Source organism: Neltuma alba, unplaced genomic scaffold (assembly GCF_004799145.2).
Source record: "Neltuma alba isolate B1F8T4 unplaced genomic scaffold, ASM479914v2 tig00012167_pilon, whole genome shotgun sequence".
Classification (NCBI taxonomy): domain Eukaryota; kingdom Viridiplantae; phylum Streptophyta; class Magnoliopsida; order Fabales; family Fabaceae; genus Neltuma; species Neltuma alba.
Genome location: NW_021636714.1, coordinates 512,597 through 525,491, shown reverse-complemented (window position 1 = coordinate 525,491; position 12,895 = coordinate 512,597). Strand labels below are relative to the sequence as shown.

The window sequence follows — 12,895 nt, the reverse complement described above, 5'->3', positions numbered from 1 at the left end:
TGATTGAGCTGACCAGGTTCCGAGAGGGATTCCTCATTCCTCAATAAGATCGCCCCAACGTCTACACGGAGGGCCTCGCAATTTCATCTAATCGGCCTAAAAAGCATTGTTCTCAACCTGGGCCCAGCGAAATCGACCCCTTTGAGATTTGTAATATTTTTTTATTTTTTATTTTTTTGGACGAAAGTGGCTTTTTCAAAAGTTGTGGTCCCTCTGTAGGGCATGAATCATTGATTAAAAATGTTTATTTTATGTTGACGTATGATTGAGATTGACATTTCAAACATCACATAATTAAATATTTTTTATTTTATTTATTTAAATGCTGTTCTTTGTTGGAGTCTTGGAGAAGTTTCTACAGTGCTCTCGAAAAGATGGCGAAAAATACAAAGCCGCTCGGATCAACTCTTCGCCGGGGTCCGTCCAAAAAAAAAGAAAACTCTTCGCCGGGGAACCTGCACATTGAAAATCACAGGGTATACAAATCAAAGGGGTGTTTGAATATAAACCATACTATGGTTTCAGAAGTGATTTTACAGTCTACAAGGTAAATATATAGAGGAGTTTATCTCGATTTGTGAAAAAGTGCTTATGAGAAGACTTTTCAGATATCCAAACACCTCCTAAGAGCATGTTTGGTTAAGTGATGGGATCTCAAATAAACCCGTTTAAATATAAACAAGTACTTATGAAACATGTTTAGGGTGTTTAGGGTGTTTGGATAATTTTTATAAAATCCCAATAGATCATGATTTTAACCTTCTACCTAGCAACTAAATTTGCTCCAATCTACCTCTCATTCTAATGTTATTTTTTTTAAAAAAAAAAAACATACAATATGAAACTGTTTTTCTTTTAATTTTACCTAAAAGACATTTTACAAAAAATCAGATACCTGATGACATATGATTGAAACAATGCAATCAAATATTCAAGTAATATTTTGATTCGAGGAGCATCATTAAATTAAGAAAATAATGATGACCAATAATTTTTCAGCTCATTTTTATATATAAAGGAAGTATATAGGGTCTTTTATTTAATATTTACTACACATAAATTGCTAAGTGATTTTAAATAATAATAATTTTAAAATAAAAATAATATTTATTATTAAATATAATAATTATGAAAATGTAAACAACTTTATTAACTTCATGTCCTTTTTAGTAATTATTCACCCCTAAGTGATTTTAATAAATAAAAACTAAATATAATCACAAGTTTTAAAATCATTTATAAAAAAAATCCAAACAAAAATTATGATTAACTAGTGTTACTTATAATATTTATAATTATCTAAAATCATAGTTGTTCACAGCATGTGAAAAAATAAAAGGCCTCTTCCCCGTGCCCTCTATACTGTGGATATCATTTTGGGCAAACTTAGAAAATGTGGCACTATTCCCTAGGCACTGGCAAAAAAAATAATGAATTATTATCTTAATTTTAATTATATATATACTCTTTCGGTCTTTAATATATAACTCAATTATTGAGTTAATTTTAGTTTTAAATATAAGACCAATTTCTCATATTTATTAATTTTCTCTAAATTACCGATATGGATACTCCTCCAACCATAATTAAATAGAAAAAAAAGATGGGGTATTAAGAAAGATGATTATGGTATTTTAAGAAAAACATGTGACATTTTTTATAATTAACTAATTTACTTAACTTTTTTAATCTAGTCACACTAGTTAAATGGGTCTTATATTAAAAACCGGAGGATTATATATATTTCCATGTGCATAAGACTCACATGACTCAGACAAGGCGATCCTATCTCTCCCTATCTTTTTGTGATCTGCATGGAGAAATTGGCCCATCTTATCCAAAATGAAATTGACCAAGGGCATTGGCGTCCTATTACATTAAGTAAGAATGAACCCCCTATCTCTCATTTGTTTTTTTGCTGACGATCTCTTAATATTTGCAGAGGCAAGTTTAGATCAGGTAGAGACTATCAAGAGTTGCTTGCACAGATTTTGTATTGCTTCTAGTCAAAGAGTTAGCGCTAGCAAAATGAGAGTTTATTTCTCCAAAAATGTGTGCCATACTAGGGTGGAACAACTGAGTGCAAAGCTGGCGTTCACACCTACTGCAGACTTAGGCAAATACCTTGGAGTTCCAATACAGCATGAACGTGTTTCAAAAGGGATGTATCAATTTATTATTGACAAAATTAAACAAAGACTTAACAACTGGAAAATTAATAAACTCTCTCTTGCAGGAAGGGACACTCTGATTAAGTCTGTCATTACGACAATTCCCAATTACATCATGCAGACTGTGGACCTCCCCATGAGCACCTGTGACGCTATTGAAAAGAAAGCTCGAGACTTTTTGTGGGGCTCTTCAGATGAACAACGGAAAATGCATCTCATGGCATGGCAAAGAGTATGTGAAGAGAAAAAAGTAGGAGGGCTGGGTATGAGGCACATCAAACAACAAAACAAGGCCTTTCTTGTGAAACTCGGTTGGGGACTCGCGAAAGATAGGGAGTCTCTCTGGGTCAAAGTAATACAAGGAAAATATGGCTGTGGCAATGATATGATCCCAACAATTGATATTCGAAAGGCAGGGTCAAACACGTGGCAAGGAATTAAAAAGAACTGGGCTCATGTTCAAAATGGCCTACAACAGTTCCAGGATCGTCATGGCCGCGAGAATATCCGTTGGAAATGGGAAAAAAATGGTAATTTCATGATAAAGTTGGCTTATAATTCTCTCAATCCAGATCATGGAATTCCGAATACCAACTGGACGCAAATTTGGAAACTGAAAATCCCTCACAGATGTCGCATGTTTGCTTGGCTTATGGTACATGAATGATTGGTGACAAATAAGATTAAATGGCGACGAGAATTACATCCTGATGGTAAATGCAGCAGCTGCAACTCTGAAATGGAAGAGTCGCTACATGTACTGCGAGACTGTGGACACGTCCAAAACATGTGGAAAGCTATAGTCAAACCTATCTACCATGATCGATTCTTCTCTTCTAACATGCATGACTGGGTTCACATGAATTTACATTGGAAAATGGGATGCGTAGATAGCTACTGGAAAGGACGCTTCATTATAATATGTTGGCTTCTTTGGAGGGTGCGCAATGAAAGCTACCATTCAGGAACCCCAATAGAGCTGGATCAGATTGTGTTCAAAGCGGAAATTATCCTAAGAAGCATGCAGAGTGCATCTAAGAAAATCAAGGGAACTAATATGGGCCAAGCTAGACATAATGATACTACAAACAGTACAACCACCAGAGAAAGAATTACAGTGGAAGTAGATGGAGCGTTCTCTTATATTCATAATGTAGCAGCTTGTGGAGGAATTATTAAAGATTCCAATCAGTGTTATCTGGAAGGATTCCTCTTGAATGTTGAGACAACCGATAGTCTTGCAGCAGAATCGTGGGGATGCCTAATTGGCCTTAAACGAGCCTGGGATAGTGGACATCGTGATTTAATCTTAAAAAGTGATTCCTTAGATGCAGTCCAACTAATCAAAGATGAGATTAATGATATGCACGATGACTGGAGGTTGATCATGAATATCAAAGATATGTTGAGCAGAGCATAAACCGTGGAGATTTGCCACATCAGCCGTGAAAACAATAGTGATGCGGACAATCTTGCTAAGAAAGCTCTTAATAGCCTGCATGGTCTCCAAGTCTTAGGACCATCTTCCCTTTTGAGTCTTCTCAACCATGTCAATAGCTAGTTTCCTTTGTTTTCCGACTTATAAAAAAAAAAAACTCACATGACATGGGCGTCTATAAAAAAGATGCACATGGGCAAAAATGGAATTCCATCTTCTTCTTCTTTTTTAACTATTTGGCGGCCTCGTGTCCAGTGTGCCACGTGAACCGTAAAGTGCGGATTGCAGGCTCAGAGTTCTTCAGAGTGGATTCACTCTCAGACTCAGCTTCACTCTTGCGCGCCGGACACCATTCCTGCGAGCGCTATCCGCGTCCGTATTTCTGATCACCTGCGACCTCAGATCAGAGTAACAGAATGGGCGGTAACTCCATTTCTAACTGTGTTGTTGAAGATTTGAGCTATTCGTACTTTTTTTTTTCCAGTACCTGAACTTGATTAACTTGTTGGAACCGTGCTTGGCAAATGCGCAGGTTCCCCAAAAGCAGCTTCTGCTTCGCCGAGCTTGTGGCTTGCTCCTAATCCGAGTAAACGATGGGGCGAGTTGTTTTTCCTTTTCTACACCCCCTTTTGGCTCACTCTGTGTCTCGGAATAGTTGTTCCCTTCAATCTATACGAGGTTTCCTTCTTTGAAATCCCCTTGTGTTTAACAACGCATCGTTTATAACGAAACGCGTGGATTCATGTAAAATACTAGTTCGTCTGGGCTGATGACTTTCAGCTTTGGTGTTATTTTACGCTCATGACCTGTTTTGACGCCATTATTGAACATTGTGCTACCTGTAATCTGATTTATCCAAACAATCTCTGGTTATTTTAATGATAATTCTTTCTGCCACTTTTAAGCAATGTTATTTGGATTACTGCATTTGTAATTCAGAAACGAGCTATTATAGTTTCTTGTTTTCGCTATTGTCAGGTGCAGAATGACCTGAGATTCTCTTCGCTGATAAACTATTCTAAGAAATAAAACTTTCTGTTGTATTGGGCATATATTTGGACTGCGTTACTGTGACCCTCACAAGGTGTGAGCTAGATGTGCGTGAATGTTCGGTTAACACTGAACAATTTGGGAACAACGGAAGCTAAATTACATTGGTGTCCGTTTATATCTATCTATTTACGTGTGATAAAAACTATGGAGATACCTTTTTAGATGATATCCTTTTGCTTCTTCTTGGCAGGATTACTTCGTTTGCTTCATTTATTTATATTGAAAGAACAATTTTACTTATATCTTTATGTTTGCATCTGATCCCAAAAAAATGTTGGTAACTGGCAGCGATTCACAGAGTTGGAGTATTTGCTTCTTGGGTTGGTGTCAGCAGTTCCTTCTTTCTTGATTCCAATGCTGTTTGTTGGAAAGGTATGTTGAGATTACCTACTGTCCTCCCAACCACTCATAATGGAAAGCATTTTAGTACGTCTGGCTGTGGCATTCTAATCACAATTTTTGTTTTTAAATTCATTGTCTCAATTTTTTGCAGGCTGATAGAAGCCTGTCTTGGAAGGACCGTTATTGGGTCAAGGCAAGTGTCTGTGCGGGGTAGCGTGCACATTCCAAATTATTATGGATATTGTACAATGCTTATTGTACTATCAGTTGATAAGAGATATTAAGTGATATTGGGAGCGTTGATTTTTTTCCATGAATTAACACTGCTTTCAACTGTATAAATCATTTGGAACAATGCTGTCTTTAGCTTTTTATTTGTGTTGAGTTTTCCGTCAAGTAAAAAAATTTACTTGCTGCTCTTTACCTCATTTTGGGCCTGTGGGCGAATCCCGTTACGTATCTTCTTTTAAGTGGTTAGATTATGCCCAGCCTAACTCGTTTTATACAATGCTGGCAGGCCAGCCTCTGGATAATAATCTTCAGTTATGTTGGGAACTATTTTTGGACTCATTATTTTTTTTCAGTCCTGGGTGCATCCTATACCTTCCCGTCATGGAAAATGAACAATGTAAGCTAAGGGCAAGAAACTTTCTTTTAGTGAGACCATAATCATATACTCTTATATTAAATGCTCTATTTTTATTTGGTGGTGACAGGTACCCCACACAACTTTTCTGCTCACTCATGTCTGCTTCTTACTTTATCATGTTGTATCAAACATGACACTGCGCAGACTGAGGAATTTTACCGCTGATTTACCGGAAAAAGTTAGATGGGCTGCTGAGGCTGCGTGGATTCTTGCTCTATCTTATTTTATAGCCTACCTAGAGACATTAGCTATTTCCAATGTATGTTTTAGCAAACCATTCTGCCTGTTGTTGGATAAAGATTGATGGTTCATGCGTAGTTTTTAATATTTTCAGTATCTGCAAGACATGATTTGTAGATATCTTAGCATTTATGTATTCCTGATTTGTTATTCAAGTTTGTCTAATTTTCTTCTATGATAAATCATACATTAGTCATCAAATATATATATATATATAACATAAAACCCAACCCAAATGCAAGTTCAGTAATATTCGCATAATTTATTTTGGTAGTTCTCATTGTTTGTTTGGGCTATTCAGATACATTTGGGATCTTACTCTTTTTGACAACGATTTGTTTCCTGGTACTCTTGTTTCCTTTCTCTTCTTTCAATGTTTTGCCACCCTTAAGTTTTCTTGCTTTTGTTCACAGCAACTTAATGTCTTGATTGTACAAGTCAAAGCATCTTAGACATTTATTTCTTATTTTAATTCATGAAGGTGGATATGTTGTTTTCTGTTCTCAGAATCCTTGGATTATTATGCTACATCCTTTGTTGTTGTTGTTGAACCATTTTATATTTGTCTTATTGGTGTCTCAAGATTCTGCATCTTAGAGGAACACATTCTGGATGTCAAATCCGCATCATCTTCAACAATGTCTGTTAAGCTCATGTACCTGTGGACGTAAAGAAGTCCATAGATGTAACCGTGCAGGCATAGTGCTGTTACACTGAGATATCACTGGAATCCATTTCTTCTATACATCAGTTATTTTCCTAAGATTCATTTCCTTCTTGTTACTTTACTAAAGCAATGCCTGGAAGGGCTCTGTAATCGCCTTATCTCTTTTGTGGACAGAGATTGATTGTCGTTACTGTAGGACTTGCAATTTTATACACGTTGCCTTTCAATTTGCTTTATTGCAAGATATGTTGATGTTGTCATGTAAAGTACTCTAGTTAAAATGCTGAGTCTCATACTCAGCGCTGTAGTTGACTTCCAAAACAAACTGCTTATTTATGAGGATCATTTATAAATGGTATTTTGTGCAGTTCCCTTACTATCAATTTGTGGATCGTGGAGCTATGTACAAAGTTGGATGTTTGTTTTACGCCATCTACTTTTTCGTTAGCTTCCCCATGTTTCTGAGGTGAGTTTTAACCATGTATGCTTGTCTCTGAATATTTGCTGACCCAAACGTATGAAATGGAACTCTGTGAATGTTGCTTTAATTTTCCTGATGATGATTCATGTGAATGTGCAGGATTGATGAAAAATCTGGAAATAAATGGGACTTGCCGAGAGTGGCTGTTGATGCATTGGGTGCTGCCATGCTAGTCACAATAATACTTGATTTGTGGCGCATCTTTCTCGGACCTATTGTTCCAATCCCTGATACAAAACAGTGTGCTCAATCAGGATTGCCATGGTTTCCCGTGGTCACAAACCAAACATGAGAATTATTTGAACAGAACCCTTGAATTGATTACTGTACCGGAATGCATGCAGAACTTGTAGAAGTAACCAGACTGGACTTCTTTCGTAGCAATAATTGCTAACTCCCTGATCAAGTCAATCTTGTGTTTGTTAATTAGTGCTTTAGATTTGCATCTTGGTGTAATGGATACATGTGACTAATTTCTGTACAATGAAGTTGACTGCAAATCAGTTTTTTATGGCCCGACCCTCTCGCCATTTTCATTCCTAGGCTTGTGCTGTCTCTAAATTCTTGTTTTAATATTTTGCTTGGAGCAGCAGAATTGATACGATGTCTGCATATTGGAGGGAGAAAACCGTCAGGGGTTGGCTCAAAATGATTGTACAGTCAAGTCAGTGAGTCGAGTAATTCATCAGAGCACGGTAGATATGGATGTGGTATACAAGTGGTAGTTTTTCAAATGGCACAAGGGAATTTTGGAACATGAAGACGTAGTATTGAGGGTTCAATGTATGTGAACGCGCTGCAGATTCGTCCAAGCTGTTTGGCTGTTTGGAAAATGCAAAAAATTTGCTCTATCTCACCTTTAATATCCCACAAATAATGATATAATCGGGGATCTACACGCTCACAGTTTTCTCTTCAGAAAGAAGCAGGCCTCCACCGAGACATTAGGATACATGATACAACATTAGTAATTTGAAGGACGCTGCATTCAATTCATTCCAAAGATTATGAACTTGATGCAGACAATTGTTATAAAAAGAACTTTATATGGGCTTGGCTGCAGGGTGCTCATTGAGGGCCCAAGTTTGATGATACAAGTGTTAAATGGAGATTCGGTTGAAAGGCCCAGGTTAGTCCAACTTCTCTGCCTTATAACCGGCCTAAAGGTCTTGGGTCAAATTGGTGATTCCATGATCCCAACAGCATTAGGTGTTGATTAAGGAAGCTGCGGGGTGGGCTGGAGGATCAATTTATGGTGCAACAGTTGGTGACGGTCAGTGTGTGATCGCCAAACTTTTTAGTCTTGCATCGCAATGAGAAAAAAAAAATTAAGAATTTAAAAAAATTTCTGTGACAAGATGATATTATAATTAGAATCATGAGACTCCATTTTTTTTGGGGCCTCCCCCGGGGGGGGGGGGTTGTAATCAACATTTAAGATGATTTTTCATAAACGAATATCCATAATGGTTTTGTAACGAAAATATGCGAGGAGTAATAAACACTTTTTAAGAGGTGGGGGGAAAAAAGCAGAAAAGAGGCGGCACCAAATAAGCAGTTTCGGCAAAAAGGAGTGAGGAAAAGGCGTATAACGCGGCGCACACAAGTTTCACATACGGTTTTCAACTTCAGGTACGGTTCAAGAAATTTGGGACACTGCGTCATGAAACTTCCTTCTACAACGTCAGTTTACGAATGCAAGACAATTACCAAATTTCATCCCATCAAACCTAAGTAAAAGACATCGAAACAAAAGACAACTGATAGGGACTTGGAGAACTTATCAAATCACCAAGCGTGACTTGTTCAAATTTCAGCCGCCGTTGTAAGGGCTTGTCACTGCAATCACTTTGGGAATTGTTTGGATCTGTTTCTTTTTAAATATTTATAATTATTTTCTCTCAAATTAAGATTTTTTTTATATTTATACTACCTCTGGTTCTTAATATAAGACTCTATTTGACTTTTATTTTGATTCTAAATATAAGACCCAAATCCACTTTGTATATCATATTTATACATTTTTTTTCTAAAGTAGCCATTCTAATAATAAGAGTTCTAGTTAATACACTTGATTAGCAAAGATATTTTAGAAAAAACAATACTTATTTATGATAAATAACTAACTCAACTTACTTCCTTAATCTTCTCAAATTAGCCAATTGACTCTTACAATTAGGACCGAAGATAGTATTTTGTATTCTGCAAATAATTCTATCGTTATTTTAAACATGCCCTAAAATATATCAAATATGTGGCAAAACTCCTAGTCTATGAATCAGATTCTGTGCAGTGTGCAGTACACCGACAGTTGCCACGCGCCATTGCCAATATCGATAACATGGGGTAAAAAAAGGGGGTTGTCAAAAGAAAATCATGGTTTTAAGAAGAAGCCAACAAAAACATATTTTTTTTTTGGCAAAAAGGCAAAAAATCACTTATGTATTGAAAATCATGGTTTGGGAATGGAAAACTGTGGTTTTTGAGAAGTCCTTTCTTTTCACTTGTGAAGGTGAAAGATCATGGTTGCCGCGCTTTCCTTTGCTGCGTGAAGGTTAAAAAACAAAACAAAGAAGCGCTGTTCGTTGGAGAATAAATTTCCACGGACACGTGTTAGTTCTTGATTGATTGAAGGTCATTCATTTTGACGCTGCCCCCGCATTTTTAAAATTTCACGAGACGTTGACCGTTTACATATTCGCAGACTTCGAGATGAGAATCTTGTGTCGAGCCCGCGTTATTCACGTTTTCCTTTTCTTCGTCTGCTTCAATGCCGTGATACCAAAACTGCTTATGGCATGACGTTCTTGTTCACTAACATTTCTCGAATAACCCAGCAACTTCGTCTCACGGTCCTTCGTCTTCTTTTCTTCGCCGTGTTCATCGACGTCCTTGTTCTTTGATATTTTCGAGCAACCCCAGAAACTTCGTCTCAACTTGCTGGACAGAGAACCTCAAACGCCCCCAACACCCCCCACCACCAATATAAAAACGCTATCGCCCCCAAAGCTATTGTCATTCACAAACAAAATCATCCAAACAAGGGTGCGATTTGTCGATTATATTGATCAGTTTGAAATTATGAAGAGGGCCGTTGAGTTTGAGCGTGTTCTTGGGTACTTTGATGAAGATGGTGACGGGAAGATTTCAGCGTCGGAGCTCCAGCACCGACTAGGATTGATGGGAGGAGAGATATTGCAGAAAGAAGCAGAAATGGCGATAGAGGCTTTGGATTCAGACGGCGATGGGTTGCTGAGTTTGGAGGATTTCATGGCGCTGATGGAAGGAGGAGGGGAGAGGATGAGAAATTGAAGGACATGAGAGAAGCTTTTAACTTGTATGACACTGAAAGAAGTGGCTTTATCACTCCAAAAAGCTTGAAGAGGATGCTCAGCAAGCTGGGGGAATCAAAGACGATTGAAGAGTGCAAAATGATGATCACTCAGTTTGATCTTAATGGGGATGGCTTGATTAGCTTCGATGAGTTCGTTCTGATGATGCAGTAATATTTGAGATCCATCTTCTCTACTGATTACACCATCTGGCAGATTACTACGCACTGCATCAATGTATTGGAAAACATACACAAAAGCTGATATACATATCAGTTAGTCGAATCTGTACATGACTAGCAGGATTCCATTTATATCTTGATATATTGATTGATTTGTATAAATTCAAATTCTTTTTAGGTACCTTCTGCAACTAATTGATGACATACAGAGTTTCTGTTGATATAGATAATTTGCTTTGAGCCATCTTAACCTTTTCCCGCTACAAGGGACTGCTGTCCATGTTATGAAAAGAGTGAATTGATTGAACGGAAAGTAACAGGGTATTTACCAAGTTTCAAACCCATTTACAACTATTTTTTCAAAAAAAAAAAAATCAACTATTTTTCTGGTTACATATATCAGGAAATAAGTTTCAGTTACTGAATCACTGTACTTGTGGGGGAAAAAGTCGGGGAATGATTGTGAAAGTATTCTGTGATGAATGTTATATTCTCTCGAGAGAAATATTGTTACGGTGCTGTTAGATTTAAAGTCAATAGTTATCAGATATTTTCTTGATTAGAAAATTTTTATAGTTCATAGAATATAATACTTCTTCGCTCCTAAATATAAAATGCACTTTGTAGTGTAATTTACCCTATAAAGTAAATCTTCTATTTATGACTGGAGGAGTACTACTTTATCTTTAATCTAAGATCTAACTTATAGTTCAAATTAAACTACAAATTAAATCTTATATTAAGAAATAAAAGTAGTAAAACTAATAGTTATTTGAAATTGAAATCGCGCACATGAATACATAAATGCCCTAAATTTAAAGATATTTTAAGGGAACAATATTTAATTAATTTATCATTAGTGTTGATGAAATTTCACTAGAAATCACACAAATATTTGATATGGACTGTGGAGGGTCGATTATATATGAGCACTAAGGCAGCGAGGGGGATGCGTTAAGCGGTAGAAACAGAACTGTGGGGCTTTAACCCCAGGCCTCAATGAGATGCCGATAAAGCGCAATAAAGGGTTACGTAATGATTATCTGTCCATTCTATTCTCTTATCCGGTCGCCTACTAAACATAAAACCTCACGAGCCTTCTTTTGATTTTTGTTTTCATTTTTTTATACATAAGAGATCGCGAGTCGTTGACCGTTATGTCAGTTTCTTTCAAAAAGAATGAAAAAGAACATTTGACCAACTATTTGGCATTCCAATTTCTAAGTCTAAACCGTATGAAAAACCCTGTGTGCGCCGCGTTTTCTCCACTTTTCCTTGCGCCTATCTTCTTTCGGAAAGACCACATGGGGAATGACGTCATTGTTCGTTCCCCACAGACTACATCAAAAAACGCGCCAAATCCATCCTTCATTATTATAAGGCTTCCTCAGTTCCCACCAAACTTCTCATCACAATAACACATTCTTATTCCAGTCACTCTCATTTCCTTATACAAAAGAGTACCTCAGTTCACTCTCTCTGACTGATAATATGAAGAGGACGGTTGAGTTTGAAGTTGTTCTTAAATATTTCGATGAGGATGGCGATGGAAAGATTTCTCCGTCGGAGCTCCGGCACCGACTTGGCCTGATGGGTGAGGAGATGTTGCAGAAAGAAGCAGAAACGGCGATAGAGGCTTTGGATTCAGACGGCGATGGGTTGCTGAGTATGGAGGACTTGATGGCGTTGATGGAAGGAGGAGGGAAGGATGACAAGTTGAAGGACATGAGAGAAGCTTTCAACTTGTATGACACTGAAAGAAGTGGCTTTATTACTCCCAAAAGCTTGAAGAGGATGCTCAGCAAGTTAGGGGAATCAAAGACGATTGAGGAATGCAAAGTGATGATCGCTCCGTTTGATTTGAATGGGGATGGCAAGATTAGCTTTGAAGAGTTCATCATCATGATGCAGTAATTTAATTTTGTTTGTACAGATCCTCCTTTTCTGCTCTGTAATACTCTATGTCCTGTAAATTCAATTGCTTTCTAGCTAGCAGCTTCTTCTCTATAATGGCACAAAAACGGGCCTGCGCTTATATTGATGCCTAGTTTTCCTGAAACCCTGGGAAGCACTTTTGCGCTGAAGGCAAAAGAAAGAAGAGAAAATAATGCAGAGTAGTTTTAAGGGGATCGGAGTGGAATTTTTTGTTCTGGGAGGGGACATAGATAAGTTTGGGTAAGACAGTACTTAGCAATTAATTAAGGAGTGAATTTGAGCACGTTTCCATGTAGGAAAAGAGTATATATATGAAGGAGAATTAAACGTAATTTTGACAGTTTTCAGAATGCAAAATGAGAAGGAAAGTGCAAATGCTTTCCCATATATATGCAGAGTACGTTG

General features: G+C 37.3%; 1 protein-coding gene and 1 pseudogene across 1 annotated transcript; both read left to right on the top strand.

The window, feature by feature from the left end:
• The first annotated feature begins 3,871 nt into the window (after positions 1-3,871).
• Positions 3,872-7,557, top strand: LOC114724068 (cycloeucalenol cycloisomerase). Its single transcript, XM_028910337.1, has 8 exons — positions 3,872-4,032; positions 4,142-4,287; positions 4,951-5,034; positions 5,156-5,197; positions 5,522-5,632; positions 5,721-5,912; positions 6,929-7,026; positions 7,141-7,557. Exons 1-8 carry the CDS (start codon positions 4,026-4,028, stop codon positions 7,331-7,333), a joined length of 873 nt encoding a protein of 290 aa, XP_028766170.1. The 5' UTR covers positions 3,872-4,025; the 3' UTR covers positions 7,334-7,557.
• A 2,436-nt stretch (positions 7,558-9,993) lies between these two features.
• Positions 9,994-12,610, top strand: LOC114724111 (putative calcium-binding protein CML19; annotated as a pseudogene).
• The last annotated feature ends 285 nt before the right edge of the window (positions 12,611-12,895 follow it).